Below are 16507 nucleotides of genomic sequence, written 5' to 3'. Positions count from 1 at the left end.
TTTTACTGGAAAGAAGCTGCAAGTGGTTTTATTTTCTATGAGTGAAACTAAAGCATACCATGACCAAAATGCTTCTTGCTAAATATGGTTCAGTCCATTACTGCCACTTGGGTGTGATGTGGAATGGTCCAAGTCGCAGCAGAAACAGGGAGTTTTCATACATGTCAGGGGTGTTGGACCGGGGTTGGAAAGGGGACTGACAGAGATGCTAGAAGGAATAGCTGTGGCTGTTGGGAGGGGCCCCTGGAGAATGCCTTTCTACAGGGCCCAGAGTTTTGTGCTACGCCCCTGCATGATGTTTACCCTACAGGGACCGCAATCACTAATGCAGCTGCCATGACATAAAGCCTCTCACTCCCCCGACCCATTCCCCCAGCCACACCCCACTGGTTACAGTGGATACAGTTTGAGATTCAGAACAGGGCTAATTACTGAACCTGGACCAGGGAGATACCCCTCCTGATGTGAGCATTATTACACAGCTGTTTTTAAGTCTACACCTGGACATATTGCATGTTACAGATGATCAACCATGTGCACAAAGATTAACGTCCACCAGCTGCCAGATGGAGGGAAAACAACAGCATGAGTGCAATCTGGACGGGTAGGAAGGAGAATATGAGAGGAGTGTACTGTAGGTTTCATGAAACTCTCATGAAATACACTGAATATAGGATGCAAGCGCATTACTGCAGAGCATATTATCATTAGCATGTTGTTTGATAGGGCTTGGTATTGCCAATGATTTCCTGAATCGATTTGATTATGATTCTCAAGGTGTTATGGTTTCTGTTATGGCTTCCTGTTTTTATTGTGCAATTGTTCCGTTTCCTGTTTCCTGTTAATCTCCATGTGCCCTCCCTTGTCACCTAGTTGTACGTCCTGTCTTGTTGTTTCCTGTGTTATTTTGACAGTCCGTTTTTCTGTCTAGTCCCGTCTAGTTTTACTACCTGCCTTGGGTTTTCCCACCTTTGTGATTGTTGTCCCGCCCTGATGTGTTTCACCTGTTGTATCACCTGTTCCTTGTTTGCTCATTACCTCTTGTACTTAACCTCTGTGTTCCCGTTGTCTCTGGTCAGATCCTTTTGTGTAATTGTTTACCTGTTCCAGTCAAGGTGCTCAGCTTATATACTTTTCCCTGAGGTAATTTTTCCCCTTTTCTCTTTGGTCCTTTTTGGAGTTTTTGCCTTTTAAGATTTGGGACCTTGTTTTTTCCTCGTGTCGTTTGTCTTTGCATTTTTGATCCCTGTGTTAGTCTGGACTTTCTGTTTTTGTTTAATAAATCCTAATCAAACGCTCGCCTTCCTGCCTGTCTCATCTCTGCATTTGGGTCCTTTTCTTCCATGAACTGTATCACAGGGTCTCGATTAGATGTTTCATTAGGGATATTTTAGTTACTTTACCAATTTTGCTTGAATTATGAAAGATTCTCAGAAATCATGCAGTAAAAAGTGTTGGGAACCTTCTAACCTGGATTATTACAAAATATTAATGTCGTTAGGAATTAACCCCAAAGCAGTTCCATAAAGACAGAAAGAGCTTTCTTTAGTGCAGAGATGGTATAACTAAAGCCATATCTGTGGAAACGGCCAGGGCAGTTTGTCCCCTCGCTGAAATGGAGCCTACCTTTTGGAGCGTTATTTATCATGCCAAGGATTCAGCGTTGATATGGGATCATACAAATAAAGATCTATCTGAATCAAATGAGCTTTAATCCAACGTGCTTAATGGTGCCACTAGTGGCTTCAATTTAGTTTATTTTAGATTTCAATTTTTTAAATTTGTCATTGGTATCCAAAGTGAAACAATCCATTCCCATGCACAACAGATCTAAAACAGCTTCAAAAAACACAACGCGACCTTTGTATCTGCTACTGACTCTATGAAATGGCGCATACCAAGAATAAGAGTTTGCATCATCCTAATTAAAACGGGCAGAGATCCGACCCTTTCTTTAACAAAAGAAATGAAAAGGAAAAAAAAAATCAATAACACTTTCAGACACGGTGTCCATTTATTTGGCAGCGATGTTCCTATTCCACTCTCTCGAATAACAAAGATGGGGAAAAAAAACACAATTGCCAATGATATCATGGGGCTGGACCTCTGCTGCGGATTCTTTGTGAGAACTTGGACGCAATCTGTTCCAAATAACACGAGAGAGCATAGTGGGAGACTAACACAAGGGAGGAGTTCTTGTACTCTGGTAAAGACCAAAAAACATTACATCAACTTAAAATGATAAAAGAGAAAAGCAAATAATTAATTGGGAAAGCAAAGCCAGCATGACTAGAATACTGAATCTTATCAAAAGGTGGCGCTTAGTTTCCTTTACACAGCAAATCCATTAATTGACTAATCATAGCAGTACTACATCATTACAGTACAGCAATACTTGCTACCAACTCATTCTTTGAACATTTTAATTTAAGATTGTACCAGCAGACCTAAAGCGGATTTCTTAGCTAACCTGAAAAAAAGAGGGATGGAAATAAAATAAAATAAAATAAAATAAAGGCTTATTGAGCTGACAAGTTAGGTCACTTTAGCCCATTTGAGATGATTTGAGTTTTTAAATCAGTTCAATTACAAAACTTTGGCCTCGTCGACAAAATGCAAAACTACTAACCAGCGGTGGAATGTAAGTACATTTACTCAAGTACTGCACTTAAGTAAAAATGTTGAGGTACTTTTCTTTTCATGCCACTTTCTACTTCTACTGCGCTACCTTTTAGAGAGAAATATTCTACTTTTTACTCATCTGACAGCTTTAGTTCCTAGTTACTTTAGTTCCTCCGCCACATTCATCTGACAGCTTTAGTTACTAGTTACTGTAGTTACTCGTTACTTTAGTCACTCCACTACATTCATCTGACAGCGTTAGTTTTTACTCACTTTAGTTCCTAGTTACTTTCCACATTAATATTCCTGCACACAGAACACATGTAGTTTATAAAGTCTGATGTTTATTATAAACAAACAAGCCAACAATATAACGGCCTATACGTCCAGCCAAGATGATGAGACCATTAAACACACAGCTCCTTTACACTTTTCTGCATTGAGTACTTTTAATACTTTAAGTACATTTCCTTGATGATACTTTCACTTAAGTAACATTTTTTAATACAGGGCTTTAACTTGTAACAGAGTATGTTTACTGTGTGGTATATTAAGAATGTGAAGATGTCTTCCACTGCTGCTACTAACCTTGGTTAAGATAAAAAAAGTGAGATGATGGAGAGATAAAGGGAAAAGCAGAGGGAGAGAAGAGAAGAGCGAGAACAGGGTTTCCTACCGTGGTTGTCGTCTGACTGGTTGAACCCACACAGCTGGCAGATGGAGCGGACCCACTTGTTCATCTCCTCCTCAGTCTCAGCTACAAGATAGAAAGTGCGGTCGGAGGTCTTGATGTCGAACACGAAGCTGTCCTGGAACTCCTTCCTCTTAAAGGTGAGGCCGGCGTCCACCTGCTCGCAGCAGTGCAGGTCGATGACCCGGATGGGCTTCTTGGAGTGGTCGTTCTTGTAGTACTCCAGAACATCGGGGTCACCACTCATCCGACCGCTGCGAAGTATGAACCAGCGTTTCTTCCATGCCTGGGAAAGGAGATTTAAAAATAATACGATGAGCTTAACACTCACTCACACACACACACACACACACACACACACACACACACACACACACACACACACACACACACACACACACACACACACACACACACACACACACACACACACACACACACACACACACACACACACACACACACACACACACACACACACACACACACACACACACACACACACACACACACACTTAACTTGCAAGCCAGTACAGAAAAGACACATGCGTACGTTGTTGTAGAAGTATGACCCGTTTTACATTTTTTTAAATTTCTTTCATTTCTGCTACTCGGTTGTACCGACTCAGATTTCTTACTATTCGAGATGCCGAATGTTGCCGTGGCAACACACTCCACAGCTGGACTTGAGTTTGCGATGTAAACTGTTGATCAAACAGTGCAGAGACACTAAAGACTGCTTACTGGGGCAGGTTGCTGTGCTGTGGCACCCATGTGGTTGTGTGCGGTTTGTGTGTGTGCGCTGGAGGCGATGGGGGGAGGGGGGAGGGGGAAGGGGGGGGCAGCAGGTGTTTACTCCCTCCCAACGTATTTCCTGTGCTGATATCCCTCCGTGAGCTGAGGGAGAAGCACAACTCCATCGCCACGACAAATTCATCACACGACTGCAGGCTGCTCTTTAAGAACTTTCTTTTTGTGACCAAGGCTTTTTTGGTTTTTATTTTATATTCAGTTTGGGGGGTAACAATATATAGGAAATGATAATCATGATCAAGACATAGACCAAAATGCATTAACATTGGTCTTCTTTCTCATCAAACGTTGTAATAAATTGGAATCTAAACAAATTTCAGGCGATACGACAACCCTTTATGGACCAATTTAAAAATTATTTTTTAGGTGACCTGTTTTTTTTTCATTTTTGTTGCCGTTTTTAATTTTTTGGGGGGGTTACAGAAAAACACAACAACATTATGAGATGTGAATATCTGTTACTGTGTTAAAAATTCCTTAACAAATAATTCAAAAAAAGAGTTGTGATAAATCAACATAAATGGCGACAAAGTACAAACTCCAGATAAAGAAAGCATATATCTTGAATTTTCACTAATTAAATATTATACCCCACACACACCCTACCCTGACCCCCGCCTTGCATCCACCCTATCCAGAGGCCTTAGTTCTTTGGTTCTTAACACCAAATAATAATTCAGTCTATCACCATGAACTAGAATTTTAAGACGTGACATGAACAAGACATTATCGTGGTGTAATGTGTTCCTCCCAGATAATTCATAGTGTACAAATCACTTTGGGAAATGGTGATGGACACAGCTTTGCTCCAATCCCAACCAACCTCCATCTGCATACGATGGTGCTGGAGCTGGAGTTTCCTCTCTTCGTGTAAATAAACACCCCCTTTTTTCCTCACTACATGAAAGGCAGCAGAATAACACGCTCCAACAATGCCCCCACTTATGCTGCAAGAGCAAGAAGCCTACAATTCACACCAATAACACCATTGTTGTATTTGTCAACTGGAAAAGCAGAAAGGAAGGACAGTGGCGTCCACATGTTTTCCCAGTGGCTGTCTTAAAGGCCTCTGTGTTCTCTGAGCTCAGAGACAAAAGAGGAAGATAGACCAGGAAGGGGGGGGAGGGAAGCGGGGCTGAGGGGATTTTTTTTTTTCTTCTGGACATCTGCCAGTGATGCACTTCCGCCAGGCAGTGTCTCTCCCATGCAGGCTGCTGACACACAGGATCCTGCAGGCCCCCTCTCTCTCTCTCTCCATCAACACAGACACTGCTGCAAGGCTAGCTGCACCCCCCCACCCACGCACACACACACGCACACGCACACGCACACACACACACACACACACACACACACACACACACCCCTCAAACCACAGCGACACCATGCAGATGCACAAACACACACAGGGTAGACAAATGGGCAGACATTGTATCTCTTCTGTGTTTTTTTATTGCTAATCTTCTCTGGAAATATGCATACAAGATGGATCTTATGAAGGCATTTCAGGGATAAAGTTAATGATGGCTGAATTAGCTGCTTCAGTCTCAGCGTCCCGGTATCGTGCATACTGGCTGTCTGTCACACTGTCGTGTCTTACTGGGACACTGGGACACTAAGACACACACTGGGACACTAGAACAGAGCCAGTGTTAATCTGGCCCCTGTACCTTTACATAAATCTGCATTCTGCTCGGTGCGCACTGCTGTGGGCTTTTCTGGACCAATCAAATCGGATACAGAGGTGGGGTCGTAACATGACAAGAGTTTATTGAATTGATTAGTCTTCATCTATTAAATCAATCCAGCAACTATTTTCATTATTGATTAATGGGTTTGTGTCATTCTTTTTCTAAATTCTCTGATTCTAGCTCCTTAAAATTAAATATCTTCTAGTTTCTTCTGTCCTTTGTGACACTAAACTGAATATATCTGAGTTGTGGACAAAACAAGACATTGGTGGGTAGTGGGGGAATGTTGTAACCAAGTACATTTACTCAAGTACTGTTCTTAAGTATAAATGTTGAGGTAATACTTTTCTTTTCATGCAACTTCCTACTTTATTTCAGAGAGAAATATTCTACTTTTTACTCATCTGACAGCTTTATTTCCTAGTTACTTTAGTTCCTAGTTACGTTCCACATTAAGATTTCTGCACACAGAACACATGTAGTTTATGATCTGATGTTTTATAATAAAGTAACCTAGCAACAATATAACGGCCCAGCTGAGATGATGAGACCATCAAACACACAGCTGCTTGGATCCTTTACTCTTTCTAGCATGGGAGGACTTTTCTGCATGGGTACTTTTAATTGGAATACTTTGCGTACATATACCTGGTGATACTCACACACTTTTAGTTAAGTAACATTTTCAATGCAGGACCTTTACTTGTAACAGAGTATTTTTACAGTGTGATGTTAGTACTTTTACTCAAGTAAAGTATCCGAATACTTCTTCTCACCACTGCATTTGAAGACATCCTCGTGGGCTTTGGAAAACACAGACAGACATTTATCTTTGATTTTCTAACATTAATATTTGATTATGTACGATGTTAGACAGTGGTGGTTAGTGGTTATGTAAATGTTATGTGAATGTAAGACAATGACGCACATTCTATTATTCTGCAATTAGATCAATATTTGATTTCAAATGTTACTGACGTGTTCTTTGACACATTGAAATTTGTGTTTATTCTTCCTCTGATAAATCAACAGAGGAAAGAAGGGGCTGCAACACGTCTTCTTTCTCTTTTTTTCCCCAGGAAGTGCAGATTGCGATCTTATCTTCAGTGTGAAGCTGACGTACTCTTGAGGTATTGGGTATATAAGACTTTTTCATTCTATTTTCTGTCAGACTGACACACTGATAAAAGCTGCAGGCAGTATGACCTCAGCAGTGATGGAAGTGGAGCCGTGCTGCTGACAGCATCTCACCACTGGAGAAGAAGCTGAAGAGCAGTTGTAAGGTCATTTCTCTCCAGGGGTGGAAGAAGTATTCAGATCCTTTACTTAAATAAAAGTACTAATACCACACTGTAAAAATACTCTTTTGTAAGGAAAACTCCTATACTGAAAATGGTACTTATGTAAAAGTATGTTAGTATCATCAGGTTAATGTACTTTAAGTATTATAAGTAAAAGTACTCAGTACTCATGCAGAAAAGTCCTCCCATGTTAGAAAGAGTAAAGGATCCAAGCAGCTGTGTGTTTGATGGTCTCATCATCTCAGCTGGGCCGTTATATTGTTGCTAGGTTACTTTATTATAAAACATCAGATTATAAACTACATGTGTTCTGTGTGCAGAAATCTTAACGTGGAAAGAAACTAGGAACTAAAGTAACTAGGAACTAAAGTAACTAGGAGCTAAAGTTACCAAAGTAACTAGGAACTAAAGTAACTAGGAACTAAAGTAACTAGGAACTAAAGTAACTAGGAGCTAAAGTTACCAAAGTAACTAGGAACTAAAGCTGTCAGATGAATGTAGTGGAGTAAAATGAACAATATTTCTCTCTGGAGTTGAAGTGGCATGAGAAAAAAAAAAGACTCTGTACATTTGTACTTCAGTACAGACCTGGAGTACATGTACTTAGTTACATTCTGCTGTTGTTTCTCACTATGGGGGGTTGTTATGAATTATAACTAGCAGAGTATGCTGGTAAAGGGTGAGGCAAAACAGATGGCACTCCCCAAGATTTCTACCAAATGGTTGAGTGTGTACTTCTTTGTGTAAAAAAATAAATGGCTGAGTGTATAGCTAGCTATAGTTTTATACTAGAGCTGCAAAGATGAATCACTGACTAGTTGTCAACTATTAAATTAATCACCAACTATTTTGATGATTGAGTTATCGGTTTGAGTCTTTATTTGCAACAAAAAAGTCCAAATTCTCTGATTGCAGTTTGTTAAATGTGAAGATTTTCTGGTTTCTTTACTCCTCTGTGACAGTAAATCCTGGGCTTTGGGAAACACTGATCCACATTCTTCACCATTTTATGACATTTTAGATTAAATATTTACTATTCATCCCAGGGGGAATTAACTTATTACAGCAGCCGTTTTTTACACAATAAAAACAAGCCAACAAACAGGCAAACAACCGAGAATGTGCAAAAAGTACTGAATGAATGTAAAGTGGCATTGCATAAAAAGTATTGTTGAGTAAAGTTTAGAGACCAAACAACTAATCTAAGAAATAATGAACAAATTCATCAACTATGAAAATGAAGCTCTCTCTCTCTCTCTCTCTACCTGTTCTCCCCTCCTTGCTGCCAGTTGTCATCTCAGGCTAAATTGATGTGCCCCCCCCCCGTTCACCTCTAGCTCTCATCATCATTCCCAGCAGCGCCCGGGTTTCCTCCTTCATCAGGAGCCCCGCTCCTCATCGCATCCATCCAGATCTTCAGGCCTCCTTCATCCCTTCATCACCACCAGCGGTGTCTAGCCTCCATGGGGGGGGGGGGATGATCCTCTATATCCATGACCTCTATACCCCGATGGAGTCTAATCTCCAAAGACTAACATATCAGCCGATTATTCACCATGTTAAAACTATAGTCTACTATATAAGTCCTCCCTAGACTCGCAACACGTGTCTCCACATCAGATCTCAATCTCCATATTCTTAGACAATTATGTACAATATTTACCCGGTGCAATACTTTATCAGTTACATGTGCTATATGTGTAATGTATTCCTTGCTGCTGCCTACAGTATGTTTGTACTACAGTAGTATTTGTACAATCCATTATTAAGCAACACAATCTTTTTAACCAAATCTTTCTTTTTAACGTAATCTCTCTTTACTTCTAGTCAGCTTGTTTATTTCTTGCGCTGTTGCTAGCTATGATACTTTAATACACTTATTGACTCGCTTTTTGCTGATCCTTGTTTTTGACTTTGAATCTGACTGCGAGCAACTGTAAATGAACAGTTTCCCCCGAGGGAATCAAAGGATTCAGATTCTGAACATAGAACTGATTTCACTCTTAAAGCTACAGTGCGTAGTTTCTGTCTCCCCCATGAGGAATTCTAAGAAATGAAATCAAGACCGTTTGTGCATCCACATGATACTGACCATGCAACCCCCCCCCCCACCCACAAACACACACGCACACACTCAGTTGATAGTAGCCAAAGAGGACAAGGAGGATTAAAAAAACATGATGAACTCATCAGAAGAGGTCATTATCTCCACTCGCTGGGCGCCACCATCTTCTGAACATAGCCATACTGAGACGTCCAGAGAGAGTTGTATGGAGCTGATGGTCTTAATTAGCTTTGTAGCAATTCATTTGGCAATGGCTTGAATGTAACAGACATTTATTAACATCCAAAAGTTACGCACTAGAGCTTTAAATGAAGTCTCTCCAAATCGTTAGTTGCAGCCCTAGTCATCAAACACAGGGCACGGCATACATTTGAGGTGGGTGGGAGGGGGGGGGGAATCCACAGAGCGCTGTGCTTCAGTGCCATTAGACCATGCACAGAGAAATCACTATAACTGTTGCAAAGCCCCTTTAAATATGTTTCCCTTTTCTGGACAGAGAGAGCATCACTTAATTGAGATCTGGAGCGCTGCCCAGTTTGGAGAGGTCAGCGCGACCCAGCTGGGTTATTCCTGGCATCCTTCAGCTGCGGCGGGCATATTAACTCAGGACAGCCACTCTCAACCACGGAGCAAAGACAACTCATTTAGGAGGCCTTATCATACTTAAAATAGAATGAGTGGTTTCCACAGGAAAAGCAGCTGCTGCCTAATTCAAGAACAAATTCATTTACAGCGTGGTCTGAATGAGAGGGTTGAATAATGTTTCCCTTCGTCATCCTTTCTGCTGAGCTTCTCGCGGAAACCGCGCATGCACGATGAAAGTGCACTTAGTTTCCAATCAGCCTCTTCAACTGGCAGTGGAGCTTTTCCCTTTCTCGCTCTCACACTAAATTGTGTGAGAGAAGTTTGAGCAAACTTCCCTGGCAGAGTAAATCATGGGGGAGGAGGACACAACTGAATGAGTCTAATCCACCCACCGCCTGTCTTTTAGAGCATGTCTAAGCCCATCGATCACTGTCTGAGCAGTGGGAAGTGTAAAACTAGGCTGAACGGTCCCGGCTCTCCAACTTCCCCTCCCCCTCATAGCTTTGGTTTAAGCTGCATCACTGTTATATACCCAAAAAAAAAAAAAGGGCTCAGCCGGGACACACTGTCCTTAATAACAACTGGACTGGACAGTCCACTGGTCCCCTGAGAGGACTGGGAACCACTCATCACACCCTATACTAGAGCTGCAAAGACTTCAATCCATTTGTTGTACACTATTTAATTAATTGCCAACTACTTGATTAAGTGGGTTGAGCGAATTATTTATGAAATAAAGATTGTCTGATTCCAGCTTGTTAAATGTGGATGTTTTGTTGTCTCTTCACTCCTCTGTGACAGTAAGCTGAATATCTTTGAGTTGTGGACGTCATCTTGGGCTTTAGGAAACAATTATCCACACATTTTTACTATTTTCTGACATTTTATAAACCAAACAAATACCCGATCAATTGAGAAACTAATCTACAGATGAATCGACTATGAAAACAAACTTATTGTAACACAACATCACACATTATTGTTTGAGCAGAATACTGCAAACAGGGGACATGTTGTGACGCCCATTTACTGATGAGGCCAAAGTCCTTATTGTTGCTCCGGATACTACAGCCTCCAAGGTTGTTCAGCTTCTGGGGTCCCTGTCTTCAGCGGTACAGTCCAAATCTTGGTGCAATATTTGACCAGAATACATTACTTGACCAACATTCCAAATCACTAACCTTCAAGTTTCTTTCACATTGCTAAACTTGGAGACGTGGTTTTGCAATGTGAACTTGAGATTATCATTCATGGTTTTATAATATCCCGGCTTAATTACTGCAACGTCGTTTTTACCTGTCTCAGCAAGTCCTCCCAAGACGTCTACAACTGGTCCAGAACTCTGCTGCTAGGCTGTTGACCGGGTCCAGCAGGATGTCACACACCACTCCTGTTTCAACCTTGGTGCATTGGCTTCCCAGCAGTTCAGGATCCAACTTAAATCCAATTTCTTGTTCTTACAAATAAAGCATTGCATTTCCGGGCGCCTGGTTATATCTCTGACCTGCTCCATCCATACACTGCTAACTGGTCCTTCAGATCTTCTAACCAGGGACTACTGGTTGTCCACACACACACACACACACACACACACACACACACACACACACACACACCACACACACACACACACACACACACACACACACACACACACACACACACACACACACACACACACACACACACACACACACACACACATTTGAAAACTAAAGGGGACCTTTGAGGTGGTGGCTCAGACTCTGTGGAGGGCCCTTCCTATTACCTTCCGTTCTGACGCTTTTAGAAAGCAGCTGAAGACACACCTGTCTCAACTCGCTTCTGTCTTCTAATCTTCATCACTCTCTTTTTTTCCTTGTTTATTTTCTGTTTTGGAGCCTACTGTATTTTAACAAATGATTTTTGAGAGTCTGTAAAAGGTGCTAAATCAAATAAAAATAGTATTATAAATGAATATTACTGGTATTTGTTCATTATGTCCTGCTGTTCCTTTCGCAGGAGAGATCAAAGTCAAACGTCAAATCTAAGCAGGAAAAAAACAACCTCGTGGAGCATAAAACAAAAATTCTAAGTAATGACAACTAATAAAGACAGAATATTGCAAAGCCTTCCTAAGATTTAAGGTTATTTTGTAGAGTCTCAACTCTAGAATGTAACATGACTGCCTGGCATCGCGTGAAGCTCTCCGAGAAGAAGATTAGCCATCCGTGTCTAGTCCCCTCAGCCTTGTTCAACATCCCATAAAGGCTTGATCTCACCTTGTTCCAACATGGTCTCATTTGTCCTGGACTGATGGCAGCCCGCTCCAGATACAGAGAGACTACAGAGGACAACACGTCTGCATCTATTTCAGATGACCGGGAAGGAAAACCTCTAATAACAAAAGCGCTTTCTCTTCTAAAAATACGATCACAACATGTTGGTCTGGCCAATTCCTTTTGTTTCTTTGCATGTTGATAAGTAGACATGGTTTGTTCTATTTCTGGCACTCTGCGAAACAATGACACTGTGGGAAAACAAACTAATTCATACAAAAGGAGATACAGTTGTCTGGCATGTGTTGACAGTTCTCCAGGGCTTCATATACCGCATGTTGGAACATAAATACACAGCAGCAGCTGATAAGCAATCACTTAGTGTATTTGCACATTTCTAAACCAACACTGTAACAAACAAGCCAGGTCTTATGTCTTTAAACTCATCACTCTGCTGTCCTACCAACAGTGACTAATAAACTCAGAGGTGGTTGTGGCCTGGACAATTATCAAAGGTGTGCCTTCTATGAACAGCCATAGAGCAATACATAGAGTGTGTGTGTGTGTGTGTGTGTGTGTGTGTGTGTGTGTGTGTGTGTGTGTGTGTGTGTGTGTGTGTGTGTGGGTTGTGTCAACAGTCTGGCTGATAAGCATCAGTCTACATGTTTTTTAAATGTGTATGAGCAAACATCCAAACTAGACATGACAGTTATCCAAGTGAAAGATTACGATGTTCTTGTTTCCCACTCGTCCCGTAGAAGCAGGACAGGAGCTTCTACCGTGAATATTTATTGTATTGTATATATTTTGTATATATTTTCCTTTTGCACCTTGGATTAAAGAGAAACACATTTTCAATTGCTCTGTATGTCTGGCACATATTTTTGGACAAAACCTAATTTTTTTCTTTATCCTCCTCGTTTTTCATCTGTAGTACCCCTTATTTGGCGTTTGGCATTTGTATTCTTTACTTTCTTTTAAATATAGTAAAAATGATTATGCTCATTGTAAATTGGTGGCTAGCAGGGCCAGGTTAAAACAACCGATTCTCCAATGAGTCTCCCTTTGTTTGGGTGACCTGGTATAGATTAATAAAATCCCCAAATCGATCTTTCTTAAGATGTTTTGAGGCATTTTAGGCCTTTATTACATAGGCCAGCTGAAGACAGCAAAGGGGGAGAGAGGGGAGGAATAATTATGCAGCAAAGGGCTGCGGCTGCAGCAGGAAGGACTGAGCCTCTGTACATGAGGGGGGGGGGGGGGGGGCGCACGCTCAACCAGGCGAGGTATCCAGGCCCCTGCAAAATCCATCTTTTAATATAGGGCTTTTTTGCCATGGATGTTGTCAACGTGACTTTTTGTGAGTCAACTCTTAATGTTACCTTATCCTGCGTGCAAAAAATAAAATAAAATAAATATATATATATACACACACTATCTTGTATATCCTTATAAAAATGTTATTGTAATTGAAATGTACTTAACCAAATTCATAAGGAATCGGAAAAATGATCAAATCGGGACCTTGCAAACGATTCGGGAAATCATTGGCGATAACCAGCCATAGTGAGAAGCATGCATGGCTGCATCTCATTTCAATGTGAAGTGGGTTCCAGTACAAGCCCTACGGGTGCACCCCCCATCCCACCTATGCACTTTCATAAGACAAAGAGGAGGCACCAGGCTCTGCTTTACCTGCTGCAGCACCCTACACACTGTGGCTCTGCGGCAGAGCCTGCCCACATGCCTCATCTATTACCGGCTATCGTAAAGGTCATGTGTTGTTGGGGAAGGGCGATTTACTCTCTTGTGACACACTCGGCTGCCGTCAGAGCAGACGCCTCGGGCAACATGTCCAGCGTTTGATGGGAGCGACAGCTCACACACACACTAACAACGCCTTGATGAGACTGCAGGGAACCACACCGGTGCTGGGCCATTACTGCTTAATTATAGTAAAAGGTGAAGGGAGAGGCCTCCATCAGTGTTCTCTCAGGTCCCACTGCATGGAGACAATTAGGGGGGGGATCTTTAGTATCTAATTTCAGCCGATAAGGACTCCCAGCAGCCCAAGTTCAGTATGAGCATGTCAACATATCTGGAAGCTCTATAGATATTTGATTTTGTATTTTCATTTAGGTGAAGTTCTTGTGTTAATTGACAATTGTGAACATTTGAACAGTCATAAGTTTGGCTTCTTTGTAAAAAGGGTTTCGTAGAAAAACATCTTCATATTCTTCAAGTGAGAGATGGGGGAGAAAAGGATAGTTTTGGTATCAGTATTAGTTTGATGCCTCGCCTTGTGACTAGGGCTGTCCTCTCTTTGTCGATTGCTCGACTCCTCCGCCGTTTGGTCTTAATGGACTGAGATCTCTTAACCTCGGTCAGTTTCTGCATCCTTTTTTGTGCTGAATGGCTTACATTGAAGAAACGTATCAGCACATCAATGGTAAAAACCAGACTGAAAGAAACACAAATTACAAATCAGTCGATTAAATCAACTAATGGATTAGTCGACTAAATCATGCGAGTGTTCAGTCCAGTGAGACTTTCTTTAATCATGACAGCCCTACCTGTAACCTTGTTTTGAAAGGTTACGCTTTATTATGAATGATTCTGGGAGACAACCAACTGCTCATATTTTAGCATGATGCAGCGTTCCATGTCACTCATCCTGGATGGTTACCGCTTCTATGTTAGGACAGCAGAACAAAGCCCTCCTCCAAGAACGCCCTGTGATGCATTCATCACACCTCTATTCTATGGTCCTCCTGGCAAAAAAGGACAGATTCATTTATTCTGTTTATTGATCCCCAGCTACCCCACAACATGAGCCCGTCTCTGTGTTTACCATAGACTGCTTATATATTGACGGTCTATGGTTTTCACTGCTTGTCTCTATGACGTGTAATGTTAGACAGCCAATCACAGGCATTTTTAGATCCTGGTAGAAGCATGCTGCGTGCAGATAAAATGTACTCCTTAGGGATTGCTATTCGATATTGAATGATGAGGCATTTTTCAAAACTCAATACTTTACAGGCAATTCGGTCGGTGCCTAAAAAGTATCAAGTTCCGAACCCAGCCCTAGCTACAGAAGAACAAAAGACTAATATTTAGCACATCAGTGACTTCAGCTGTTGTCCCTGCTGAGGCCTGACTAAGGAATGTTTGAGAATTAGAAATTCATCTTTCCAGAAAACGCCCCTCAACAGCAGAGCAGCAGCGAGGATAACGTGTGTGAATTAAAGAGGTGGGGCTGCTATAATGGCCATGGCTGTATGAGCGAATGCCTGAACACTTGTGATTCTGGTTAATGTAGTGAGAGGGGACAAAGCAGGACGGGCTGCAGCAGACGATGACGACGGGGCCCTGATTGTGTGCTCCTAATCGATAGCGGGTCACACATGACGTCAGCACACATTCCAGGAACAGATGGGAGTTTCTGAAAGCAATCCAGTTCGCCGGGCCATTCACACAGCACAACAACACATCTCAAAGGTGCATTGTTGTTAGGCCTGTACCAGTTATTACATAATATTACATAATAATAATCACAGTTATTTTTACATTAGCGGTAAGGGGTATGGCTGTTGATGGTAATTGTTGATTTTGTTTGAATATGGCAAATTGTAATTATATAAGTGATTATTTATTGGACTGTTGAGCTAAAGATATGGTAGTTTTTGTTAGTTGTTTGCACTTAAACGTTCATAACAAAAATGACAAGTGGGGATGAAGTTAGAAGTTAGAAAAAAAAAAAACAAGTACAGAAGCAGTGATGCCAGATGGTTTTGCCAATAGAGATGTTCCGATACCGAAACCAGTATCGGTATCACCTCAGATATTGCCTAAAAAGCTGGTATCAGTATCGGGAAGTACTGGAGCTCACGCACCGATCCGATACCACGTAATAAAGCCCTAAAGAAAATCCATGTTAAAGTAGTTCATTTATTTATGTTCTTTTTCTGTTATAAGTGAAGAAAGAAAGAAAAGTTCTACTGTGTTCATTGTTTGTGTTTGTTCATGTTTCACAAAGACTTTAACCTGAGCCATCATATCCCATCCATACAGGGATAGACTTAGACTTAGACTTAGACTTCTCTTTATTGATCCTTTGGGATGACTCCCGCAGGAAATTGAAAGTTCCAGCAGCAGTTTTTAGCAAGAACAAAGAAATAAAAAATAGATAAAAAGACAGTATAAAGACAACAAAATCAACAAAATACCAATAAAAATAATAACAATAAGAACATTTGTCAAATAAACAAAGAAAAGACCATAAATTATTATTAAAGTGTCAGTGTTTAGTCCAGTGTTAAAAAATTATTATAAAGTGACCAGGTGTGAATTTAAGTCCAGGTGTGCATGTATGTATGTATGTATGTATTGTCCTCTCTGCCCTATTTCCTCCTCCCCCCTAGTGAGGAGTTGAAGAGTCTGATGGCATGAGGGACAAAGGAGTCCTTGAGTCTGTTGGT

General features: G+C 41.3%; 1 protein-coding gene across 2 annotated transcripts in view; it reads right to left on the bottom strand.

Moving 5' to 3' along the window:
* The window catches only part of gab2 (GRB2-associated binding protein 2), a 51727-nt gene that overhangs the window by 23842 nt on the left and 11378 nt on the right, over positions 1–16507 (bottom strand). For both annotated transcript variants that reach the window (XM_032504129.1, XM_032504121.1), the window contains exon 2: positions 3299–3599. In XM_032504129.1, coding sequence (XP_032360020.1) covers positions 3299–3599 — 301 coding nt within the window. The remainder of the gene's footprint in view (positions 1–3298; positions 3600–16507) is intronic.

This window comes from Etheostoma spectabile, chromosome 3, assembly GCF_008692095.1.
Source record: "Etheostoma spectabile isolate EspeVRDwgs_2016 chromosome 3, UIUC_Espe_1.0, whole genome shotgun sequence".
NCBI lineage: Eukaryota > Metazoa > Chordata > Actinopteri > Perciformes > Percidae > Etheostoma > Etheostoma spectabile.
The sequence above is the reverse complement of the archived record's forward strand: the minus strand, read 5'-3'. Positions and strand labels throughout refer to the sequence as shown.